Genomic DNA, 21,757 nt, shown 5'->3' on the forward strand with positions numbered 1-21,757 from the left:
ACACACATTCCATGGGAGATCAACAAACTAATGCAAAGCTGTAAAGAAGAAAAAACATTAATGTTAATAAGTACATTGAAAAAAATGTTTTTGTCAACTCAAAATTTTAAGTAGGAAACTAGAATCAATATTCTAGCTTAACTGGTAGATTTGGTGAGAAAAATGTTATGATGCAAACATTGCCACTTCAAGATTACGAACAGTCAACTTTCTTACTGAATATGAGGCATCACTGCAGGTACGCAGGTTCTTCACGTTTCATGTCTTTCTTACTGATTGTAAGGACATGCATACTCTTCACCTGTGCTATACAATCAAAGTATTAAGGCATGAACTTCTATTATCTAGCTTTGTGTAAAAAAAAAAAAAAAAAAAAAAAAAAAATTTAAAACAAGATAGCTGTGAATAAAAGTCAGGATATTCGATTACAGATCCAGGGACACCTGATCTTATGTCAAATGCCCATTCTTTCATGAGCTTCTAAGGACTTTTGTTCCCATAATGCCTTTTTTTCATTACCAAAGATGCTACAACATAGAAACCTAGCATACTTTGAGTACGTAAGATACATTACCTACTAACCTTGTAGTGAACTCTGATAACCCTGCAGCCCCGCAACTCCTCCACAAACCCTAGGAACAAGAATATATCAGCATTTCACTTAACAAGCATTCCTACCACAGAAATGCCATAACGTCTTTAATACTCTACCCCAAAAAGCCACCACCACCCTCAAGAACTTACTTTGTAAACTAAAAATCCCTCACAAAATCCTCTTTACCATTTTAACCTTTTATATAATCAAAATAACTTTCTAGACAGCGAGGCCTTGATATGCACCTTTACTAGGTTGTCTGAAACACTAATTAGTTTCAGATGCCAGGGATACAATTTCCAAAACACACTGAAGCACGTGTACAGAATGTATTATAACTCCATTTGTAGTCAATGATGTGAAAACTTTACAAAGCTGATTACTAATATCCCAATTAGGCTGAGCAGGTACAAAGACATCCTCAGTGTTAGACACTTAATGAATTTCAAAAAATAATTTATTTCTGAATTTTCTCTCTGATTGGTATTAAAACCAACACTTAAGATTACCCTAATTAAAGAGAGATTTCTTTTTTTTCTAAAAAGTTTGCCTGCTTGGCATGTTTGAGCCAATCTTCACAGTCTGAGACAAAAGACTGCATCCAACAGGAGAAAATTGAAAAAAGTTTCAAAACCGACAATGAGCAACATGAGAGACAAGAATTATATACAAAACTAATTCTGATTCTTTGATCATAACTGTTGTAGCTTGGACTCTTAATTAAATTTGATTTGTAGTCTCTGAGAATTGGTCATAGTTGTTCTATTTTTCTGTACCCCTAAAAGAGGTAAAGACAGACATCAGGGCTACTTCATAGTAAGCACTGGACAACTCAAAGCAAGATCACATTGACCACAAAAGTTTATATAATCTGTGTAGATAAGACAACTGTGGATAGAGGAAGCAGTCTCATTCTACAGACTAGGAATGAAACTAGCTTGAAGCAACTTTCTCAAGACTTTTGAAGTCCCATTGATGTTGCCAATTTGCAACTAAAAATACATCGGCTATGCTCCAGCTCTTGGACCTTCATTACTGGGGAAAAACTTCATCTAGAACTGATAAATCAACTGTCCAGTAAAGACTTGGGCTTCCACTGAAGTATTCCTTTCCTCTTCTTTGTCTTCTCTGCCCCGATATAAATAAAAAATAAAATGTTGTCTTCAAGTTCATGTTGTGCACATTAGACCTTATCTTTTCCTAAAGATAATTTGCTCTACCTGTATGCGACAAGCTTCATGTCTAGAGATGCTAACTGTTGACAATACATCCAACGACTGTTGCAACCATAACAAAATAGTATGCAGTACTTAAACTGCAAAAAAACATAGTGATGCCAAATTTATTTATTTATTCAGTAGGTAGGTTAATTGCACATCATGTAGCACTAATAGAAATTTCTGTTAAATAAACATTTGAAAACAAGAGCCTAAGGGGTAGAATAATGAAAATATTAGAAGGTTACCTACCTTCTTCCCTCACCTGGAATAATTTTGATTTGGCTTATGAATACAAATAAAGCAATATAATTCAAACAGCCAGAACAGCTGCTGGGACAAAAGCTCTAGGGATGCTTTCTAATACAGAGTCTAGTCACGGAGTTACCAGTCTCTAGCTTCCTCTTCACACTGCAAAGAAACTCATTGTCATTAGAAGCAAATCAAGAGAAATGGGCTGCAAATAGACGCCAAAACATTTAGCATCACCTGCAAACCAGGTCTTTCTGAAATCAACTGAATATACAAACAACCTTTGACAAAATTTTGGATGTGTTCTAACAGTTCTTTTATCCTTATGGAAACCAGCAATGCAAAATCTTAGCACAAGGAGGATTGTCATCTACCCTTGCGGAAATGACTACTAAAAACATTGTCCCAATGGATAGTAAAAGGGACAAAACTACATAGATCTTATTAACAGGCAAAGATCCTTTTTCCTTAGTGGTCCAGCTTCCTTATTAGCAGACAGCGACCTAAAGACAATTTCTAGTGAAACCAAGGCTTTTCAGAAGATAAAAGGTTAATCAGCCCTTTAATAAACAGGTTCAGAAAAGATGACCATCAGGTTGTACATGTATGACCAAACCATAGCAGAGTTTATTAAAACATCATGTTTAAGTAGATGATCTACTGCTAGAGTAGTAAACGTACAACAAACATGCGTTCCATGAGCAACAGATCACAAGCCTTCTCCTCTTCAATAAATAAGACTTTTGTTATATATTACTTGTTAATGTAGCTAAAGAGAATCTGTAGAATTAAACTGCTGATGCTAATGACTGTACATCCATTCTACATATATCTCAGAAGTATTCTAGACAAGCTGTAGTCTGATTTCAGAGATCAAGTTTCTGATAGTTATTGCAGTGTTTCTGGAGGATATCTTTTGGTTTCAACTCATCCAAAAGTAATTCTATTTGCATACTTTAAGACTGGTCAGCAACACAAACCAAAGCACAGTGAGTAGGGATAATTAGGAGGTCTACTCCAAAAGCACTTGTACTGCTTATAAGAAAATTTGTTACACAAGGACAGGTAGCTCATTCTGAACACAAGAGCCACTTTAGCATTCAGAAATACTAAGAGGAGTGTACTTTAAGAGGAAGTATCGGTGAGGTATCTTGAAGGAACTACGACTCTCAACTAAGACAGAAGTCTCTGAAAACCTCGTGGAATGAACAAACAAACTAAGACAAAACAACCCCCCTCGTGCCTTCACCCAGCATCTGCTCAGCTGTACACTGTTTACTCCCAGAGCAATCAGGGGAAATGCACACATCAGTCCTTAGCTACCCAGAGTTGTAACAGCTTCACAACAGAGTACGAGACACTTTCTCTTCATAGAATCATAGAATACCCCGAGTTGGAAGGGACCCATAAGGATCATCAAGTCCAACTCCTGGCACTGCACAGGTCTGCCCAAAAGTTTAGACCATGTGACTAAGTGCACAGTCCAATCTCTTCTTAAATTCAGACAGGCTTGGTGCAGTGACTACCTCACTGGGGAGCCTGTTCCAGTGTGCAGCCACCCTCTCGGTGAAGAACCTCTTCCTGATGTCTAGTCTAAATCTCCCCTGCCTCAGCTTAACACTGTTCCCACAGGTCCTGTCACTGGTGATAACGGAGAATAGGTCACCTGTCTCTCCACTCCCCCTCGCAAGGAAGTTGTAGACTGCGATGAGGTCTCCCCTCAGCCTCCTCTTCTCCAGGCTGAGCAGGCTCAGTGCCCTCAGCCGCTCCTCACACGTCTTCCCCTCTAGGCCCTTCACCATCTTCGTCGCCCTCCTCTGGACACTCTCCAACAGTTTAATGTCCTTGTACTGTGGTGCCCAGAACTGCACACAGTACTTGAGGTGAGGCCGCACCAGCACAGAGTAGAGCGGGACAATCCCTTCCCTCGACCGACTAGCCATGCTGTGCTTGATGCATCCCAGGATATGGTTGGCCTTCCTGGCTGCCAGGGCACACTGCTGGCTCATATTCAGCTTGCTGTCAACCACAACCCCCAGATCCCCCTCTGCAGGGCTGCTCTCCAGCATCTTGTCGCCCAGTCTGTACGTATAGCCAGGGTTGCCCCGTCCCAGGTGCAGGACCCGGCACTTGCTCTTGTTAAACTTCATGTGGTTGGTGATCGCCCAGCTCTCCAATCTGTCCAGATCTCTCTGCAAGGCCTTTCCACCCTCATCCGAGTCCACAACTCCTCCAAGTTTGGTGTCGTCGGCAAATTTGCTCAAAACACCTTCTAGTCCTAGTTCTAGTTCTCTTGATTATTTGCCTTTGTAAGGAATGGTCCAGCAATTCGTGTCACTAAGGGATTTGAAGGGTTAACATTGAGGCCCAAGTCTAGGTGATAAGAGAACAAAGGGGGTTTTTAGAGAAAACTGCTGACTACTGCACGGGATGTTGCAAGAGTTTCTGAAATCTAGCCCAGAGACTACCAAATAAGGAGGAAGGGGGAGCTGAAGGACAACTGAAGGACAAAAGCCTGGGAGGAAGACCACCAGCCTTCAGCCCGAGCGACCCCTGAGAGACCACCAGAGACTGATATGCAGGCACCCCTGGGAGGGTTTCAGATTCCGGAAACCAATTATAACAACCCTGCTTCTTCTAGAAGTAATAATGAATATGTATTAGCCTAGGAGCATAAAAACCAGCCGCCTTACGAAACAGGTGTGTGTCCTGGTGGAGCAGAGACTCCCAGCACACCCAGCACTTTTTGCTTGCCTCTATTTGTTTAATAAATTGTAAACTTTGATTGTAATCCTATTTGGGACTCAGTCATTTATAACACCTTCCTACCAGGAACCAGGTCCTGTAAAATTCCTTCCACTTCAAAGATAGGAAGATGGGGCTTCTAACATTTAAGTTTAGCAGTAAATTGAATTTTCTGCCAAAGTAGGATCTCCTGAAAGGTGATGAGCTTTGAGATAACATCCTTATTGCACTGTGTTCAACATTGCAGTTGGGCCATATGATTTCTGAAAGTCTCTTCCAACTGAACTATTCTAGTCCATCCTGGAAGACTAGGTAAAATTACTCTGTGATGCAGTTATCTACAACCATATGTAATGTTTTAGAAATGCCTTTTCAGAGGAAGAATTGAAGAGGCCATTGAGAAGGTGCCAGAATTTTTGCAATGGCTTACATCTCTCCAGTGTACTTTCAAATGTTTTATTTTTATCAACAAGACTAGAGTCTTGACTAGAGTACCTCTAGGCAATAGTAGCTAGAGTACCAAGAGTAGAGGACCTTTAGACAACAGTAAATGATGTTCCATGTGTAGTGTACTTGAAGGATTACATTGTAAAACCTCTTAAAAAAAAAAAAGCTGGTGGCAAGGGGCTGCAGGGTCTGAATGAGTATTGTTAACGAGAGAATTTTATTTGAGGGTTACTGAGAAAATTCTACAGGTCATAACATCACTCAGGGACATGACATGCTCTGATAGTTACCTGGAGATAGACAGAAAAGATCTCTTTTTGAAATTAAGGTCCTTCACCAGTAATGGTGGATGTTATACTTCATGGCTTTATGGGCCAGAGGAAATACACTATACCTATGGAAATAAGAATTTATTTTGATCTGATCAATCTTTCAAGTTTACTAGTTCAAATTATCCCATGAACACACATAAAAAGTCAAAGTATAGTTATAATTGTTATGCAAAAATGTCTTAGCTTTAACATACCTGATGGTGTTACGTATACACTTCCAGTATTCCTCTTTGTCCTAAAGTTAGCAGTACCTTCCTCAAGAATAATATTCTTCCTCAAGAATAATAGGGGAGAGTCAGGACAGGCTGTCAGCATCCTAAGGTCTTTACCAGGCATATGAGCTCCTCCTCTTTGCACTAAAAAGTGTGTTGTTGGTACTTTATTCAAAGTTGTAGTACACGTGAAAGTAGCACAATTGCCTTTTCCAGGCCCAAATGGCCACTGCTCGTTTGTGCAGTTACTGCGTAAATGCCACTGTACAGATATTTAGAGATTAACCTTAGACAGGGGGACAACAGTCACTTGACAACTGGACAACTGTCAAATCAAGTTAAAAGCAGCTCAGTCCTATGAGAACCTGTGGTACAAGGGTAATACTTACTATCTTGTATGAACAATCTTATTTTAGGCTATAGGATTTCCTAAGTATGATACATAGTTAAGTGATTTGAAAATTCTTCCACAAAGATCAATTTTAACCACTCCTCAGGATACAGTGTCAGATGATGTTGAAGCTTGCCTCACTGCAGAGTCTGGGACCATGAAGCAAGGACAACTTCAGAACAGAGGGCAGCTGGAAGGTATTCTGCTAGGAAATGCATTGAGCTCAGTGTGGATATCTTCAAAAGTCTATCTTTTTTCGAGTTCTGGAAGAGGGATACTTCCAACTGTGCATCTAAAACCGATCCAATATTGGCTTTTGGACACCAAAGTCTTTCTCAAGTAAGGAAGCCAAGTCTCTTGAGGAAATGCAGCAGACAGTAGAAGATTTCCTTCATTCCAATTCAGTATTCAGAAGTACGCAGCCATCACATCGATGAGGGAAACATGCAAGCAGCATCAACCAGAGAGAAGGAGAGAAGATGGTCACAGTATCTAGCAGACAGATTACACGTAAATCCTCCCTTTCTTGGTGTCCAGTCTGCTGAGAAACTATGTTTTAATAAAGAAAAAGTAGCGGTAGCATACTTCAGTATACTTTAACACAACTGTGGTAGAATGCATCAAAGGCAATTCATGTTTACCCTTGGAAATTATCTCCAAATATGAGTTGTTTGAAAACAGAATTAAACAATCTCATATTTAAATGAATTTCACTCATTCTTCTATCAACCTGCAAGGAATAGTTCTCTTCTCTCAACCTGAAAGGAATAGTTCTCATAGGTTATGAACATTATGCTACTGAAGGCATACAGCTACCTGCTACAGAAATAAATTAGCAGACAGCCAAAGGGTACGAAGGGCATGGTAGCAATGGGTAACCTGATTGTAGAATCAGGTTGTTGATCATTCTACAATATAAAAACTGGAGAGCGCTCAACAAAATTAGTAAGAAACCAGCTTAGCACATACAAAAAATAACTTTTCTGAAAGAGCAATGAACTTCTGGAGTTTGCTGCCCCATGAGGTGGTACATGACACAAGATGTCAAAGTGTTCAAAGAAGTATATTAATAAATTCATGAACAGGTACATAAATGGAAAAAAAACTAGGTAGGAATCTCTAACCTCCTATCCCTAATCCAAGGACTGCAGATAGCTGGGGAAGTACAAGCAAAGGGAACCAAAGGCAGCAAGTCATGCTTATGTGATCTCCCAGAACAACATCTCTAGTTTGCAACTGTTAATAGACAGAATGCTGAGCTAGATGAATCATTTTGGAGGGCTGAAGGCAGTATGCTCATGTTGAATTTGTTTTCACATTGCTAGGATTAAAAAACAATGCTTATGTCTGCCACTGAACTGTGCAGAGGTATAGGATAATTGTCAGCTTTATGGTCCCACCTTTACCAGGTTGAAGGCATGATATTTAACAAGTCAGCTTCTGTACTGCAACCACTTCCCCCTGCACCCCAAAACAAAACACACACTAAAAACTAGCTTTGCTAGGTTCCTGCTTCCTAAGAGCAGGAAGATTAATCATCTACCTACAGCGAGGAACCCTCTAACAACCGAAGACAGAAATCAGATGGAATCAACGGTTAACACACTTTATTTCTGTATTTACAATGCTAAAAATAAAATACAATCATATCTAACTAGTCCTAATAAATGCAAAAATAGAAAACTTCCCTCTTCAACAAAAGTGCAGAAACATAAGTTAGAACATGATAACTTTAAAACATACAATGATATTTCTCAGTGTTTTTACTATGAAAATATACTTGTAGAACAAGCACCATAATTCATCTTAAGGAAGACTTTCTGTCAAAGCAGCATCACAGGGCAAAACAAGTAGGAAGTTAGTATGGAAATGTAGTAGCAAATCCTTCAATATTTTAAATTGCATGAACTGTTATAAATTATTATAAATGGCTGTAAAACTGTTCTGACTAGTCTTTTGCAACAGCTTTACCACATAGTCGAATATTAACATAGCCATATTTGGATGTATACACGGCCAAGAGAGCTTCAAATATGCCTTCTGCAGGTGGCTTGAACTGGACTGGCACGTTGATGTAATGATGGGATCTGTAAAGAGACAATTATGTGTATAATCAGTGTTAATATACAAGTAAATTGTACCAGATAGAGAAGTTCTAGTTTTGATTTTCCAAAGAGCAGTGTACTGAATGCATACTGGATCAATTTATTTTTATAGTTTTGATCTATTTATCTTATGAGGGAGTTCAATTGTAAAAGATGATTCTTTCCTACTATCTATACAAAGTATTAGTTGTTTATTGCTGCTAGTTTAGCTGACTAAGTTTGGTCTGCCTCTTTGCAAGAATATCGATAGTACCTTAACTATATTTAGAGCAAAGTTACTACATTTCTTCCTTTCAAAAATCAGTTGATGAGCATACTAAAATTTCCAACTCATGATCAATGTGAAACTAGTAAAATAATTTCATTTCTAATTGCCTCCACGTGAATATTTCACTGAATCATCACAAGCCAATAAATGCATCCACCCTCAAACAGTATTTTCAAGATGTTGCATCATATCTTTTTAGATTATATAAGTGTTCTTCTATTCAGATTGCATAAAAACATACCAAGTAGTAAAAAAAAAAATAAATAAATAAAATCAGCTCTAGGTAGGATGTAATGGCTGGTTGTCTTAATTCTCAAAAGCCCAGAGCGAACATTCTTAAATATAAACACAAGCTATACAAGCAAAGAAGCTGGAAGTGCTAAGTGACAGCCTATTCAATTCCATGGCATACAATGGAAATACTAGCAGACAGGTAACGGTAGCAGGCATGTAGCAGAATAAGGAAAAACAAACAGCAAAACTCGGTAAGACAAAGAAAATAAGACTGTTTTTAAACTTTATTGTAATTCCACTTTTCTGCCCTGGACAGTGATTAGTGCTATTTAACATCCTCTGCGTTGTATTCGTTTCCCCTACTTTTTCCATATCTCGTTCCTACCTCAACATATGTTTTCTTCCACAGTAATCCAACCTATTGTAATCAATCTGTGCACTTATCCTTCTTCTGCACTTGGAAGTCATAATATTTGCCCTATGCATAAACCTGATCCCAGCTTTCTTTTTTTTTTTTTAAAGCATGGAAATGTATTTTGATATTTATTTTTTTGTTAAACAGAACATGATCGGTGAGGTAACCTGTTAGGAGTATACGCTACCAGAATATAGACTGATGTGCTATTGTATTCTTTGAGTTGGTAGAAAAATGACACGTTGATCATGAAGTACTGAACTAAAATAAACAATACAGCAAAGGATTTCATCCAGATAAGTGTTTCATGTCATACTTTAGTGTTATACAACCAATCTGCCAAGCTCTGCCTCTTCAAACACCTATAACATATGGGATGAAGATATTTATTCAGCTTAGTTTAAAAAGAACTATTTTATAAATGAAGAACATCAAGTAAGACCTTTTCTTCTATAGCAGATGCATTGCAATAGAGAAGAAAATTTAGTAAGAATCAAGACTGCAGCTGCATACAACCAATCCACTCAAGACTTTACAAAAATAAAAGTAAATTCAGGAGGGATGCACAAGTCTATATCATCTTCAAAATCACATGTGTGTGCTTCCTTACATATCCTAACATTTACTCAAGAAGAACAATATAACCAAACTCAAACTTACACTATCAAAACAATAGTAAGTGATGGATGATTCTTTTCAAGAGATGGTCCCATCTGGCTTTCAAATATTAATTTCCCAAATAGTTAATATATGACCTCAATAATGCTGAGCAGTTTCTTAGCATGTAGCAACTATATTCCATTTACTTTGACCAATGAATTCAGGTATACATCTAATTGGTGCTATACACTGTCCTTTCTAAAAGCAGAATTAGTCAGATATTACTCAGTTTGCTTTGTAGCAGCCAGTTGACTTCTCCCTACCAAAATAAGGCTTAACAGCCTTGAATTCTCATATTTCCTAGTCCAAAGGGAAAGATGTTATTTTCACTTTCTTCAGCAAAGAAAACTAGGAAGGTCAGACTCCAACTATAACAGTTCTTTGGTCTACTACATAGTATAAATGTTCTTATTAATGGAAGTAACCCAAATGATTTTTCTGAAGTACAGTAACAAGAAACATAGTCAAAGTACTGTCAGAACAACTCAAATTCACATGCAATTAACTGTTTTGGTCTTAATGAGAAGTTTTACTTCAATTCAAACTTGCCACTATGCCCACAACTCAGTCTATGAAGTCTATGTGGCTTTTTGCAGGCTATTGCATCAATTTCAAGTGGTATTTCTGAAGTCAGGTATGCTTGAAGCCTACTTCATAGTCAAACAAACTAATATTGTAGTCCTCCAAAACCACTATTTCCACAGAAACAGTGCTGGTAAGCTACATCTAAATTATAGTAACCAAGTCTATCAATAGTGAATGATGAATCACAATTGCAAGAATAACAGCAACTGGAAACAAAAATAAATCAGCGAAGTGCAGAAGAGTTTTACCTTTTAGCACAGTATCTGAAATACCTACTACCCTGTAATCAGGTTATTTCAGATGGCTTCTAAAGACAATAGAAATACCTTAGTTTTCAAACTTCTTTAGGTAGGCACAACCTGGTAGTCCTTCCAGAAACAGAACTTACTCAAAGGGTCTTATGAAGTCAAGTGTTTTAATGTTTCATCCATATATTTATAAAACTTGAGTTATCTTGTTAAAAGTACTTTTTGTGGCATAGAATATACTTATATATTCTGTGTTACATTGAATTTGTTATATTGTGTTTGTCAACAAACATAACTCCTCTTTTTAATGCCAACTTCCAACAATTTCTTCCCACCCATTCTTTATAGGATTTATATTTTAACCACAAAGATGTCACTTAACATATATATATATGCATTAAGATATTTGGTGAAAATTACTGAAATTCCTTATTAATTTTCCTGCAGTTTTGGTTGCAAGATGCTGTATTTTGGATAGAGTCTGTTGTTATTTTCAATTCAGCAAACAGGTGAAGGAATTAGCACTGCTAACTAGTGGTACTTGTGAGCATACAACCAATTCAAATAAGAACCGGCAAACCACTGTGCCGGTTTCTGAAGGTCAGATTTCTTGATTTTAAATACAAACATTAACCTGCGATTTCACTACCCGGATTTAAAACTTGATTACACATGATTGCTTTCAAATTTGGCCCTCAAAATAAAGAGCATGCAACACACCATGTTTATTAAGTAACACTTCTTTTGGTCCAAATGGAGACAGGCGGTACTTTCTATTTTTAAACTTATTTACAGACTAATATTCCAAGTTCCTGAGAACAGTTTTCTTAGCTAATTGCTTTTGAACATTACTCTACAATATGTCCAGTTAACCTAGGTTAGAAGGATGCAGTTAATGCCGGCTTTCTTGAAATCCTCAATGATGTTGTTCTCAAAGTCCATTTAAAATTCTTTTAACACTTGTTTGTTTTTTTAAAAGCATCTGTTCAAGTCACATAATTCTTCTGTGCTTTATGCTCTTAAATGGGAGAGCTTTTTCAGAGAGCTACGTCGACTTCGGATGAATGAATTATAAAAAAAGCTAGAAGAGGCTAATATTTACAAATGGAGAAAATAGCCAAATTTACTAGAAGAACAGTACTAGAATGTGATTATTAAAAGGTAGGGTATATTTATTTGATAACCTTTAGAAATAGCAGGCTCAATTTTAGACTTGTTAATTCTACTTTGGATAAAAGCAACAGGAGTTTATCAACTCTCATAGAAAATATACCAAATAGCTTTGACAGAATTCCTCAAGAATATTTTTGAAATATCTAAGCAGCTTCCAATAAAGTTACTCATCTTCTTTCATGGAGTGTCATGACATCCTGTCCTTTGTCTGTGGCTGTACAGCCTCACAGATCTAGCTAGTCACGTTTATTTGGTGAGATTTTATTTTGGTTGCTACTTCCATAAAAACCCTTCTGTACTGTCCTATACATCATATTTAAGGAAAAAGCCAGTTAAGTAGAGACACTGGAAAATTGCCTAAGCAGAGTAATAACACTTAACAATAAAAAGTGGCTTTAAAAATACCTCGAATACCTATGGTTAACACCACCACAGCCCTGTTTTTGTAATAAATGATAAGTATCATTGGTAGACAGGAAACTAGATTAGGAATCAGAGTATCTAGTTCTATTTCTGACTTGGCTCACAATTTCTATTCTGTATACACTTAGTTTCTTCATCTTTAAAATGAGGATCTGTTAAAACACAGAGAATGTGTGCTGTAAGACTTCTAATGAAATGGTTGCATTTCTATCTTCCTGACAATCCCACTGTTGCAGACAAGCACAGGAGAGATGCTGTATTTCTTGAAGAGATGACTAACAGGTCTGTCAAATACTTGTAATCAGCTCCAAAGATGATTTGGTATATTTTGAGGGATTGTTATCACCAATGTGAAGATTCCTTTTATGCAGGTAATATGCTTAAATACTTGGTATGACCAGGCAATTCCACTGGCTGCTCAAACCTTGTATTTGCAGAGAATATTTGATGCAGCTCTGCAGATTTGTCAAATTAGAAGCATGATGAAGGCAATTTGCTTGGTCTGTTGTGTACAAAGTATAAATGGAAGGAATGACTTGATTGTGCACAGTATGCCAAACGGTTAAGTGAAGCATTAGGCTTAGCATTAAAAGCAGCAGCACTGTTAGAAACAATTTGCAGAGAAGAAATTGGCAGATGCAGAAATAACTGTGTGGGCTTATTCTGCTTCTAACCAAGATTACAGAGCACAGCATTAGCAAAACTATATATATATATATATATAAACACCCATCATTCCATCTAATTAAACGTATGTATCTACATTTTCGCACTGTACATTAACAAGATATTTATCTTATTGAATTTCTTTTTTAATTTTTTTTGTTAGATGAGAGTGTTAGCATAAGCATTACTCACCTTAGAGAGTATTTCGAGTGCTTGATGTAGAAAGGCTCTTTGGGACTCAAGAACGTCAGCTGCAATTTAATAAAAAATGCTTAAAAACTCACTGTATCTAACCCTATCATATTTAATTTAAAACATGGTGAAGATAAACGAGGTCAATTACAAATACAGCTTTAGATAGACAAAGTGTTTGAAAATAACATGCCCATATTCGTGAGTATTAAGAAAAATCCAAATCTCAGGATGTTTTAATGAAGTTAAAAATAAAAAAAATAAATCAGGATAACAACAAATCTACGTGAACTATAATTTAGTATTTTTTTTCAATTGCATATATTACAAATAACCTCACCAACTCAGTGAAAAGGGAAAAATTACAGAGCAGAATTCTTCAGATATAATACTGTCTTTTGAAACTATCAAGCTAAGACTTGCACTATTGCGAACTTCCGTTAAGATTTAAAAATAGCAGTTGAACTGCTGGAAGGACTTATGAGAATATATTTAAAAGCAAGTTTGCCAAACTTACCAAGTGTGTTCTAAAGGAATTATTTCGCAAGTTGACTTTTAATGTGCGTGATTCCCCAACTCTAGTTAGAGGAAAAGTATACAGGTCTTCTGGTGCATATACCCCTCGAGTTATGTCACTCGATCTGATTTGAAAAAGGGAGTTAAGATATTAAAATTTCTTATTTACACGGTCTGCATATATTGACTGCATACTTCAAGACATTTCTGATTTCTCATCAGAATAAATCAGGAAAAATAGAAAGATCCCAAAGGCATCGACTCTGTCACCTTAAGTTTTATAGGCTATACATTTTAGCCATTAAGAGTATAACGAAAGCATTGCTGCAGCGTAAATATTTGTATATATAATATATAAATATATATAGATACATACATATATATGTATGTTTACTTATACACACTTTTACAATTTGAATTTCCCCCATATGCTTTACTAGAGAGCTAACCTCTTTTCAGGGATTCCATGTTTAACCAGAAAATTTTACTCCCCTCCCATAGAATAAGAACTGTAGATCAACTTTAGATTGAAGAACAGCAAAATTAAGACATGCAGTATAATGCTGCTCTTCTTAGAAGCAACTTTGCAGTTTTGCAAAAAAAACTCCAAAATGGGTCAGTTACATAAGATTCTACTGCTGATACTGGTTAGTTTACAACAACAAATTATGATTAGGCAACTGAGGAACTTTACTGAAAAGAAAAAAGTATGGGAGACTGAAAAATACAAAGCTAATAAGAGGTTTGGCCAAGTATGGTTTTGCAACTCCTTAATATAAAGTTACAGGATAACTCAGGAGGTCTCTAGTTCAACTTCTTGCTCCAGCCAGCACCAGCTCTGAGGTCAGACCAGGCTTCGCAGGGTTCAGTCCAGTCAGGTCCCAGAAATCTCCACAGACAGACTGCACAGCTTGTCTGGGCAGCCTGTTCTTCCGTATAACTATCCTAACAGTGAAAAGGTTTGTTTTTAAGCTTCTACCCAGTTGCAGCCTCTCGTTTCAATTTTTGCCCCATACATACCCTGCTTTAATTGTAGGTGCTTCAGAGTAAACCTTCCTTTCTGGTATAACTGGAAGCCCAGCTCCTATGACGGTATCTGTGGAAGCTTTCACAATTGCAGTTTTATTTTCAGTTTTAGTACCCTATTGGAAAAATAGAGAAGCCTTTACATTTTGTATTCAAAAGTATTTAAGTAATTTTCTTTACACACAAGAAGGGACTAAGGCTTTATCTTCCTTTTTTTTTTTCCAAGTATATTTCAGAATAGTAGTCTGGATTATTAAGACAAAAGCAGTAATTTGGGAGGAACACTAACAGGCTTTTGCGCCTAACAAATATTTCTCACAAGCCAGTTCACAGCAAACTAGCAATGCAGGCAGAATCTTGTGAAAGCCACTAGCAATTCCTCTGCAGATATTCTGCCCATAGGCTTCAGGAGCAGCAAGGTCAGCAAAACAACTGCTCCAAAAGGAAGACCTAAGTCATCATTATAGGTTAAATTCTCAGAAAATCAAGAAAATTTGTAATACTTCTGTATTATAGATAATATATCATTCCCAAAGAAAGATCTCTCCAAAGAAAAAGAGTCTGATAGTGCGTTATATAGTAACAGTTAAACTGAGATACAAGACCATCTACCATTTTCAGGGCCTCTATTCAGTGTGCTCTCTAACACAAGGAAACCAGCTCATCTTAAGCGAATACTTTGCCAAATAGCTAATTTCAAATTCTCCATTGTTTGTCAAAATCTAGCCAGATACTGTCTGGAGCTCCTCAGGTCACAACAACTTGAACAAATACATAAAAGAACAAAGATTCTTTACCTCCTGTGCTTATGATCATACAACATGATCTTTATTATTTTTTTCAAACTATGCTGATGTTTTAGACAAGCAGTTGATTCCCTTATGCAGGGAAGACTAAAAAATAGACTATTCTTCAATAGAGCTGCTATGACAAACTTGTCTTTTAGACACTCATTTCTTGTCTTGAAGGAGCTGCTGATTAGTCTGTCAGAAGTAGCAGCAGCCAGCAACCAAAAAAATAAATTTAGTTTTAAGAGCATACTCTTCAGTTGCAAATAACTCATGAACCACTACAGAACCCGATACATAAAGACGAGAAAGGATTGGTATGTCTCTTCTTTCAAGAGCTTCATGTTTTCCATGTAAGGAAATATGATGGGTGTCACACCTCAGTGTTATCATTCAAATTCTAATTTAGAATAGGGCAACTTTACTGCATGGCAATAATACACATTACACAATAATACAGAATAATCAGGGGATCTCCCTGGTTTTGTAAGAGCATCGTGAAGTATTGCATGCTTTACTTGACTCCCTACTGATTTTGCCTGTTTCAAATGAAAGCAGTATGTTAATGCTGTCCAAATGGTTACATTCAGCGCTGTTGATCCAAACCAACCTCAGGAGCATATGAATCTGTTTAGTTTTAAAATTGGAATTTGTTTTGCTCACTGAGCTTAAAAAAAAAGTCTTTCCTCCTCTCACTCCGAGAATACCCAAAGATGAAGCTTCCATACTTGCTGATAACAATAAAAACCAAATCAAGACTTCTAAGTGACTGTATGTTTTGTGTTTAGGATTGAGAAATTGAGCTCAGTTCGTTCACTTTGCCTGTTGCAAAATGATATACTAAAAAGTTAGTTACACAGCTAAAGTACACAAATCACACTAAAAAAAAGGTAGTATCTTCAAACAGTAGCAAGAGTTCTTTATTCAGTTCTCAACTTTCCACGTAACAAATCATAACTTAGGTCCTGCCTCAGCAGACAGGTTCTTGCTGATTCACTGCTTCACCCAGAAGAGACCAATACTTAAACCAAAATACCAATCCAATAGATTTGTGCACAATGGTGATACTTACTTTTACTCCAATGATTTTTGGCTTATTTGTGATAGCAGCCTAATCAATGTTTTTCAGGAAAAGGAAAAACTGAGTATGAATCACCAGTATTGACATGCTTGGGCTGCAAAGGGTACGTACAATTCTTGCTTTCCCTGTCCATAGGATCAGATTGGAGACATGATCTAAGCTGTTGAGTATGGTTTCTAGCTGTGGGGACTACAAATGCATGCAGAGCATAATCAAAGTCATAGATAATTGTTTCTTAAGGAAAAAAAAAATCAAAGCGGTGTCACTGATTTTCCTAAATTCATCTGGTTCTTTTAGTTCTTTCCTGATCTCCTTCACATTTTCTTTTCTTTTGAAGTGGTGTAATAAAAAAGTACTGCTCAGTCATTGTGAATGACAGTCTTCCTACTTCGTTTTATCAAAAGTCACATTAACCATATCAGTAGCCCTCTTTGCCTCAGCAAACCCAGCATGATACAAGTCCTTTTCAAAGTTGTAATAATGCAGTCTAAACTCTTGGTCCCTAGGACACAATAGACAATAATTGACTTGTCATCTGAACTAAAAGTGGATCTGATTAAAAAGCTGCAACAATCTAAGTAAATGTCCTGTGTTGACCCCTCTTGCAAACTGATACATAGTTCCTTACTTAGATGATAAGCAAAATATTTTCAACTCTTTTACAAAATGATCTCAACATATTTCTGCAATGTTTTTCCCATAAGCATATGGAGATGCTGGAAAGATCTAACTGTTAAAACAGCTTTAGAAAAAAATCAAGAGGAACAAATCTGACATGTTAGTTCAAAAACATTAATATCAAGTTGTGCTGCTGAAAGATTTAACACAACTCCGACAACTAGTCATGTTCTAAGAAGAGAATCATCCAGAACTCTAGATTTCTGATAAAGAATTCATCTTCTCTCAATTTCAACATGCTTTTAACAGTCAAATGATAGATGCTTTCCTCATTTTAAGGAAACTTATGTTCAAAGAATTTGATGAAATCTAAAAAAACCTATCTCAAACCAGATATTATACAGGTCTCATTCTTCCTGTAAAAATTAGAAGCCACTTAACATATACATCATTAACAAGCCCGCTTTTCAACATAATTACTGGGAAGAACAAAGACCCTACAAAAAAAAAAGGCAGGTATCTTGCCAAGAAGGATAAGTAAGGTTCCTTCCACTGAAACATCCTTGGTACTCTACAGAAAGACCCTAAGTATTTACCTGGGCTTCTCAAAAAAAAATCAAGTCCAACTTTCTGGAGAGGACATAAAAGCACATATAATACCTAATATACAAAGTTGTTCACATTCAGCTCATTTAACTAAGCATTAGAATTCACTCTTAAATATTTAGCGATAGGTTCTCTGTCTCCTTCAGGCACCTCTTGGATGGATGGTGAGGTAGTGATTAAAAGAAAGGTAAGGAAAGAACACAGAAAATTAGTTCTAACTCCCAAACCCTTCTCTCCAGGCTCACCATAAAACAAGACCTGAGGAACATGAGGGGCACAAAGGAGAGCTCAGATCTAATTGTTCCTATGTATAAATCTCAAAAATCACCCCCATGAGCTCTGATAAAGCATTCAAATAGACTCCATCAGAAACATATCCATGTAACCAATATAGGTGTTTTTAAATTCCAGTATTGCATTAAGTTACGTATTAGAGCAAAGGGCAATTACTTTGATATTCATTTACATAAATGAAACCAATGCATTGTGTCGGATAAAAGCAAACCTTACACTACAGAAAAAATTCCTACAGAGGTCAAGTTCCTCTGCTTTCTCTGAGCAGACAAATATTTTACACGGTAAGTGACAAAAGATAATGCATTATCATATAAGCAAGACGAGAAATATATTTTTAATATAAGAAAAACAGTACAGTTTAGGCTGACATAAAATATTCCCCCTTTTTTTTTTTTTATCAGAGTAACATCGGGGCATACAAGAGATACTACTATGTAGTAACATTAATAGATTATCAAAAAATTATGCTCTGGACAGTTTATAGTATTTGTATACTCACTATTCCAGAAAGCTGAAATCTTAGTTTGTGTTTCCAACTAGGTTTCTCAACAGGGTGACACTCAAGGTCCCAAAACTGGGAGTAATCCCCACTGTCTCTAGGTAAAAATATTAGAGCAACCTACCAAAACAAGAGAAAAATTTTGCAGAAGTTTACTAAAATAATCTATCCAACTTCACAATTGTACTTACACAAAGTTACAGTTAAGCCAGCGCAAAATTTGCTCACTACAGAAATTGATGCATACATTAATAGCTCATCCTCCCTAACCCACAAATAAAAAAGTTCTGATGAAACGGGTTGTGTAAGCACTCACACAAAAGTTAAGTTCAGCTAATCTTCCTTAAAAAAAGTCAGCAAGTGCTTGCACAATTATTTGTATTAGTAAAATGGGGGAGAAGTGTACCACGAGGGGAACATGTCAGCTAAGTAGTCAACAACTTAGTCTATAAGTACCCTGTACTACAATTACTAGAAGGACTGAAATTTAAAGTAAATTACAGGCCACATATTTGATCATCCTTAAAGGCCACCTATGTAATAAAGGATCCTTTCTATATAATGTCATATCTGCTTAATTCAACCGTAGCCTTGCTTTGATTTTAGAGTTGGGATAAAAGAGAGCTAATAATGACAGCAACCTACACCTTATCAGCTCTGCCCAACAGTCTTACATGCCAATAATTAAAACGTTATTCTAATAAATACACCTGAATTGGGACTGATAAGGCAAACACATTTGTTTAAAATCAAAATCAAATAATGGTTTCCAGTAGTAGCATAACCAATGAAACTGAAAGGAAGTCTTCTATTTCTTGTAAATAGATCCTAAACTGCATCATCAATATTGCAATCCGTAACAATTAAAAGATAGGTGTTCATGAAGATGAACAGACAGAATTGGGGATAGGTTAGGGATTGGACTAGATGATCTTCCAAAGTCCCTTCTAATCCCTGACATTCTGTAATTAAAGTGGTATTAGGGGAGAAGGTGAGGGACAAAAGCCCTATAGAAACCCCTTCAAGTATGTCTCTGAATGTGTTTTATAACTGTGGTTATGAAACCCTCTACTGGCCAGAAGATAAAATTGTAAGTCAAATGAAATCAATTTCAAGAACAGACGCTTGTTCCTAAAGAACTACAAAAAGAGACCTCTCCTTAAGGAAGAGAAACTAGTTCTCACATCTGTTTTGTAATAACACAGTATTAGTTGTAATATTGTTGTGGATTTTACAAAGCATTTGAAAACAATTTTCTGTTCTAGGATAGTTTATCTTCTAAAACAAACAAGAAGTGGCACAAAGTCAAACTACAGATTGCATGAATTCTTAGAATCAACTCAGCTGACACTGTAACAGCCTGGGTAAGAAGACAGTGAGTGGGAAGTAGATACTGACTACCTGATACACATTATCAGATAGAGTATAACCAGCTTCAAAAATTCGACTGCTATTTCCAAGAATTTCTCCTGGAAGGTATCATTTTACAGTTAAGGTAAATTGACGTATTTCAAGCATATTAATGTACCTTTTCTTTTCCATGAGCTTCAAGAGTACCAGAAATGCGGTAACATCTGAAAGCAGAGTAAGTAACCCTATAAACAGAATCAGTTCCATCCACATCCTGCAAATAAAGTTACAAGTCAGATTCAGAAAACATTAAAGAAACACACACATGCATGCACATGCACTATCCTTGCAAAGGACTGAAAAAAACGCACTCAAACTACTTTCAAATAAACAAACATTGAATCCTTCAGCAAATGAGCTGAGACATGAAACTTACTACATTGATGAAGTCATCATTCTACCTTAAAACCAAAGGGGCCATCAGAGCACTCAAACTATCACAAAATAAGAAAGTGTTTACAGACATTAACATTACAGCTACAATTGCAGAAGCAACAGTAGTGTGATTCAAATATCCTTGACTTAACTTTTAATTACCTACAGAGATATCACATATAGCGTAATTCTAGAAGCACAAGTCTCTTACAAGGTAAGTTACACTGGCATTCTGGATCAGAAATGAACACACATCTTTTATGTATGTTTGATTATTTAATGCAATCTGGAGGATTATACTGGACGAGCACAGGCAAATTCATTAAGTGAACCAGAAATTGTTCCACACAGCACTGATTCACAGCCAGAGAGCACAGTACCGAGGAAAAGAGTAGAACATTTCCTTAATGTGGACAGGCAGAAAACTGAGAAGAAACCCTGTAACTGAGTTCAGGCTCAAATACGTATCTTTTTCTGGAGAGGCTAGAGGGAGAAAGAGCAGCAGGAAGAGGGAAAAAAGAAAAAACCCAAGAGATTGGTGCTGAACGCTACCAATACAAGCATTCACTCACTTTAACATAAGGTGGTGTAAATGACGACAAATTCCACCTCACATTTTCATCCCCCTTATTCTCCATTTCCAGGTAACTCTCTGGAAGAGAAAAATGAGACAAATATATACATATATTAAAAGCCTTTGTTCAAGTACCTTTAGTTGAAAGGATTTAAACAGAAAACCTGTATTTCTAGACACAAAGATGTTTACTGGAAACAGTTCTCATGATGCCAAGTAGATCTGAAACTTCAGGACCAGACTTAAACAAAGCACACTGTTACGAAATCTTTGAAAGCTCATATAAATAAATTTGTAAGTCTTCTAGTGAAGAATAATATCAAAAGATGCTTACAAGAAACGAAGTGAGACCTACACCTAACCATCAAAAACCCTAAACAACAGTAGATAATTCTACCAAAGACTGTGAAGCATGTCCAAGAAAGTTACATGAATGTACTGTCTGTAGTAGGAAATAAGCTTAAAATCCAGGATAAGACCATTACCAGAGAGAAATCTAAGTCACCTTCAACAGTCTCAATTTATTGCATTCAGATTTTTGGCAGATATCTTCACTTTTTAGTGCACAAAATTAACCCCCTCCCCCCCCCCCAAAAAAAAAAAAAACCAAGATACCCAATTCTCTTCCAAGATATTATTTGGCTGCTCAGTGAAGAACACCAATGGTATTCTTGTTTAGGACCAACCAAACCAAGGACTAACAAATCTGGTATGTAGATGACAGAATGATAGCTCCATACAGTAATTTGAAGAATTTTAAGCATTACTGGAATTAAAAGTACAAACTGAGGATTTTAGAAACCGTTA

The 21,757-nt window shown here is 36.6% G+C and overlaps 1 protein-coding gene across 1 annotated transcript in view; it reads right to left on the reverse strand.

The window, feature by feature from the left end:
* Nucleotides 1-7,784: 7,784 nt before the first annotated feature.
* Nucleotides 7,785-21,757, reverse strand: part of CEP192 (centrosomal protein 192) — a 66,749-nt gene continuing 52,776 nt past the window's right edge. Inside the window, 7 exon segments of the mRNA XM_040549950.1 lie at nucleotides 7,785-8,278; nucleotides 13,161-13,219; nucleotides 13,678-13,801; nucleotides 14,697-14,818; nucleotides 18,592-18,711; nucleotides 20,120-20,215; nucleotides 20,949-21,028. Coding sequence (XP_040405884.1) covers nucleotides 8,140-8,278; nucleotides 13,161-13,219; nucleotides 13,678-13,801; nucleotides 14,697-14,818; nucleotides 18,592-18,711; nucleotides 20,120-20,215; nucleotides 20,949-21,028 — 740 coding nt within the window. The 3' untranslated portion in view covers nucleotides 7,785-8,139.

Source organism: Cygnus olor, chromosome 2, assembly GCF_009769625.2.
Source record: "Cygnus olor isolate bCygOlo1 chromosome 2, bCygOlo1.pri.v2, whole genome shotgun sequence".
Lineage (NCBI taxonomy): Eukaryota > Metazoa > Chordata > Aves > Anseriformes > Anatidae > Cygnus > Cygnus olor.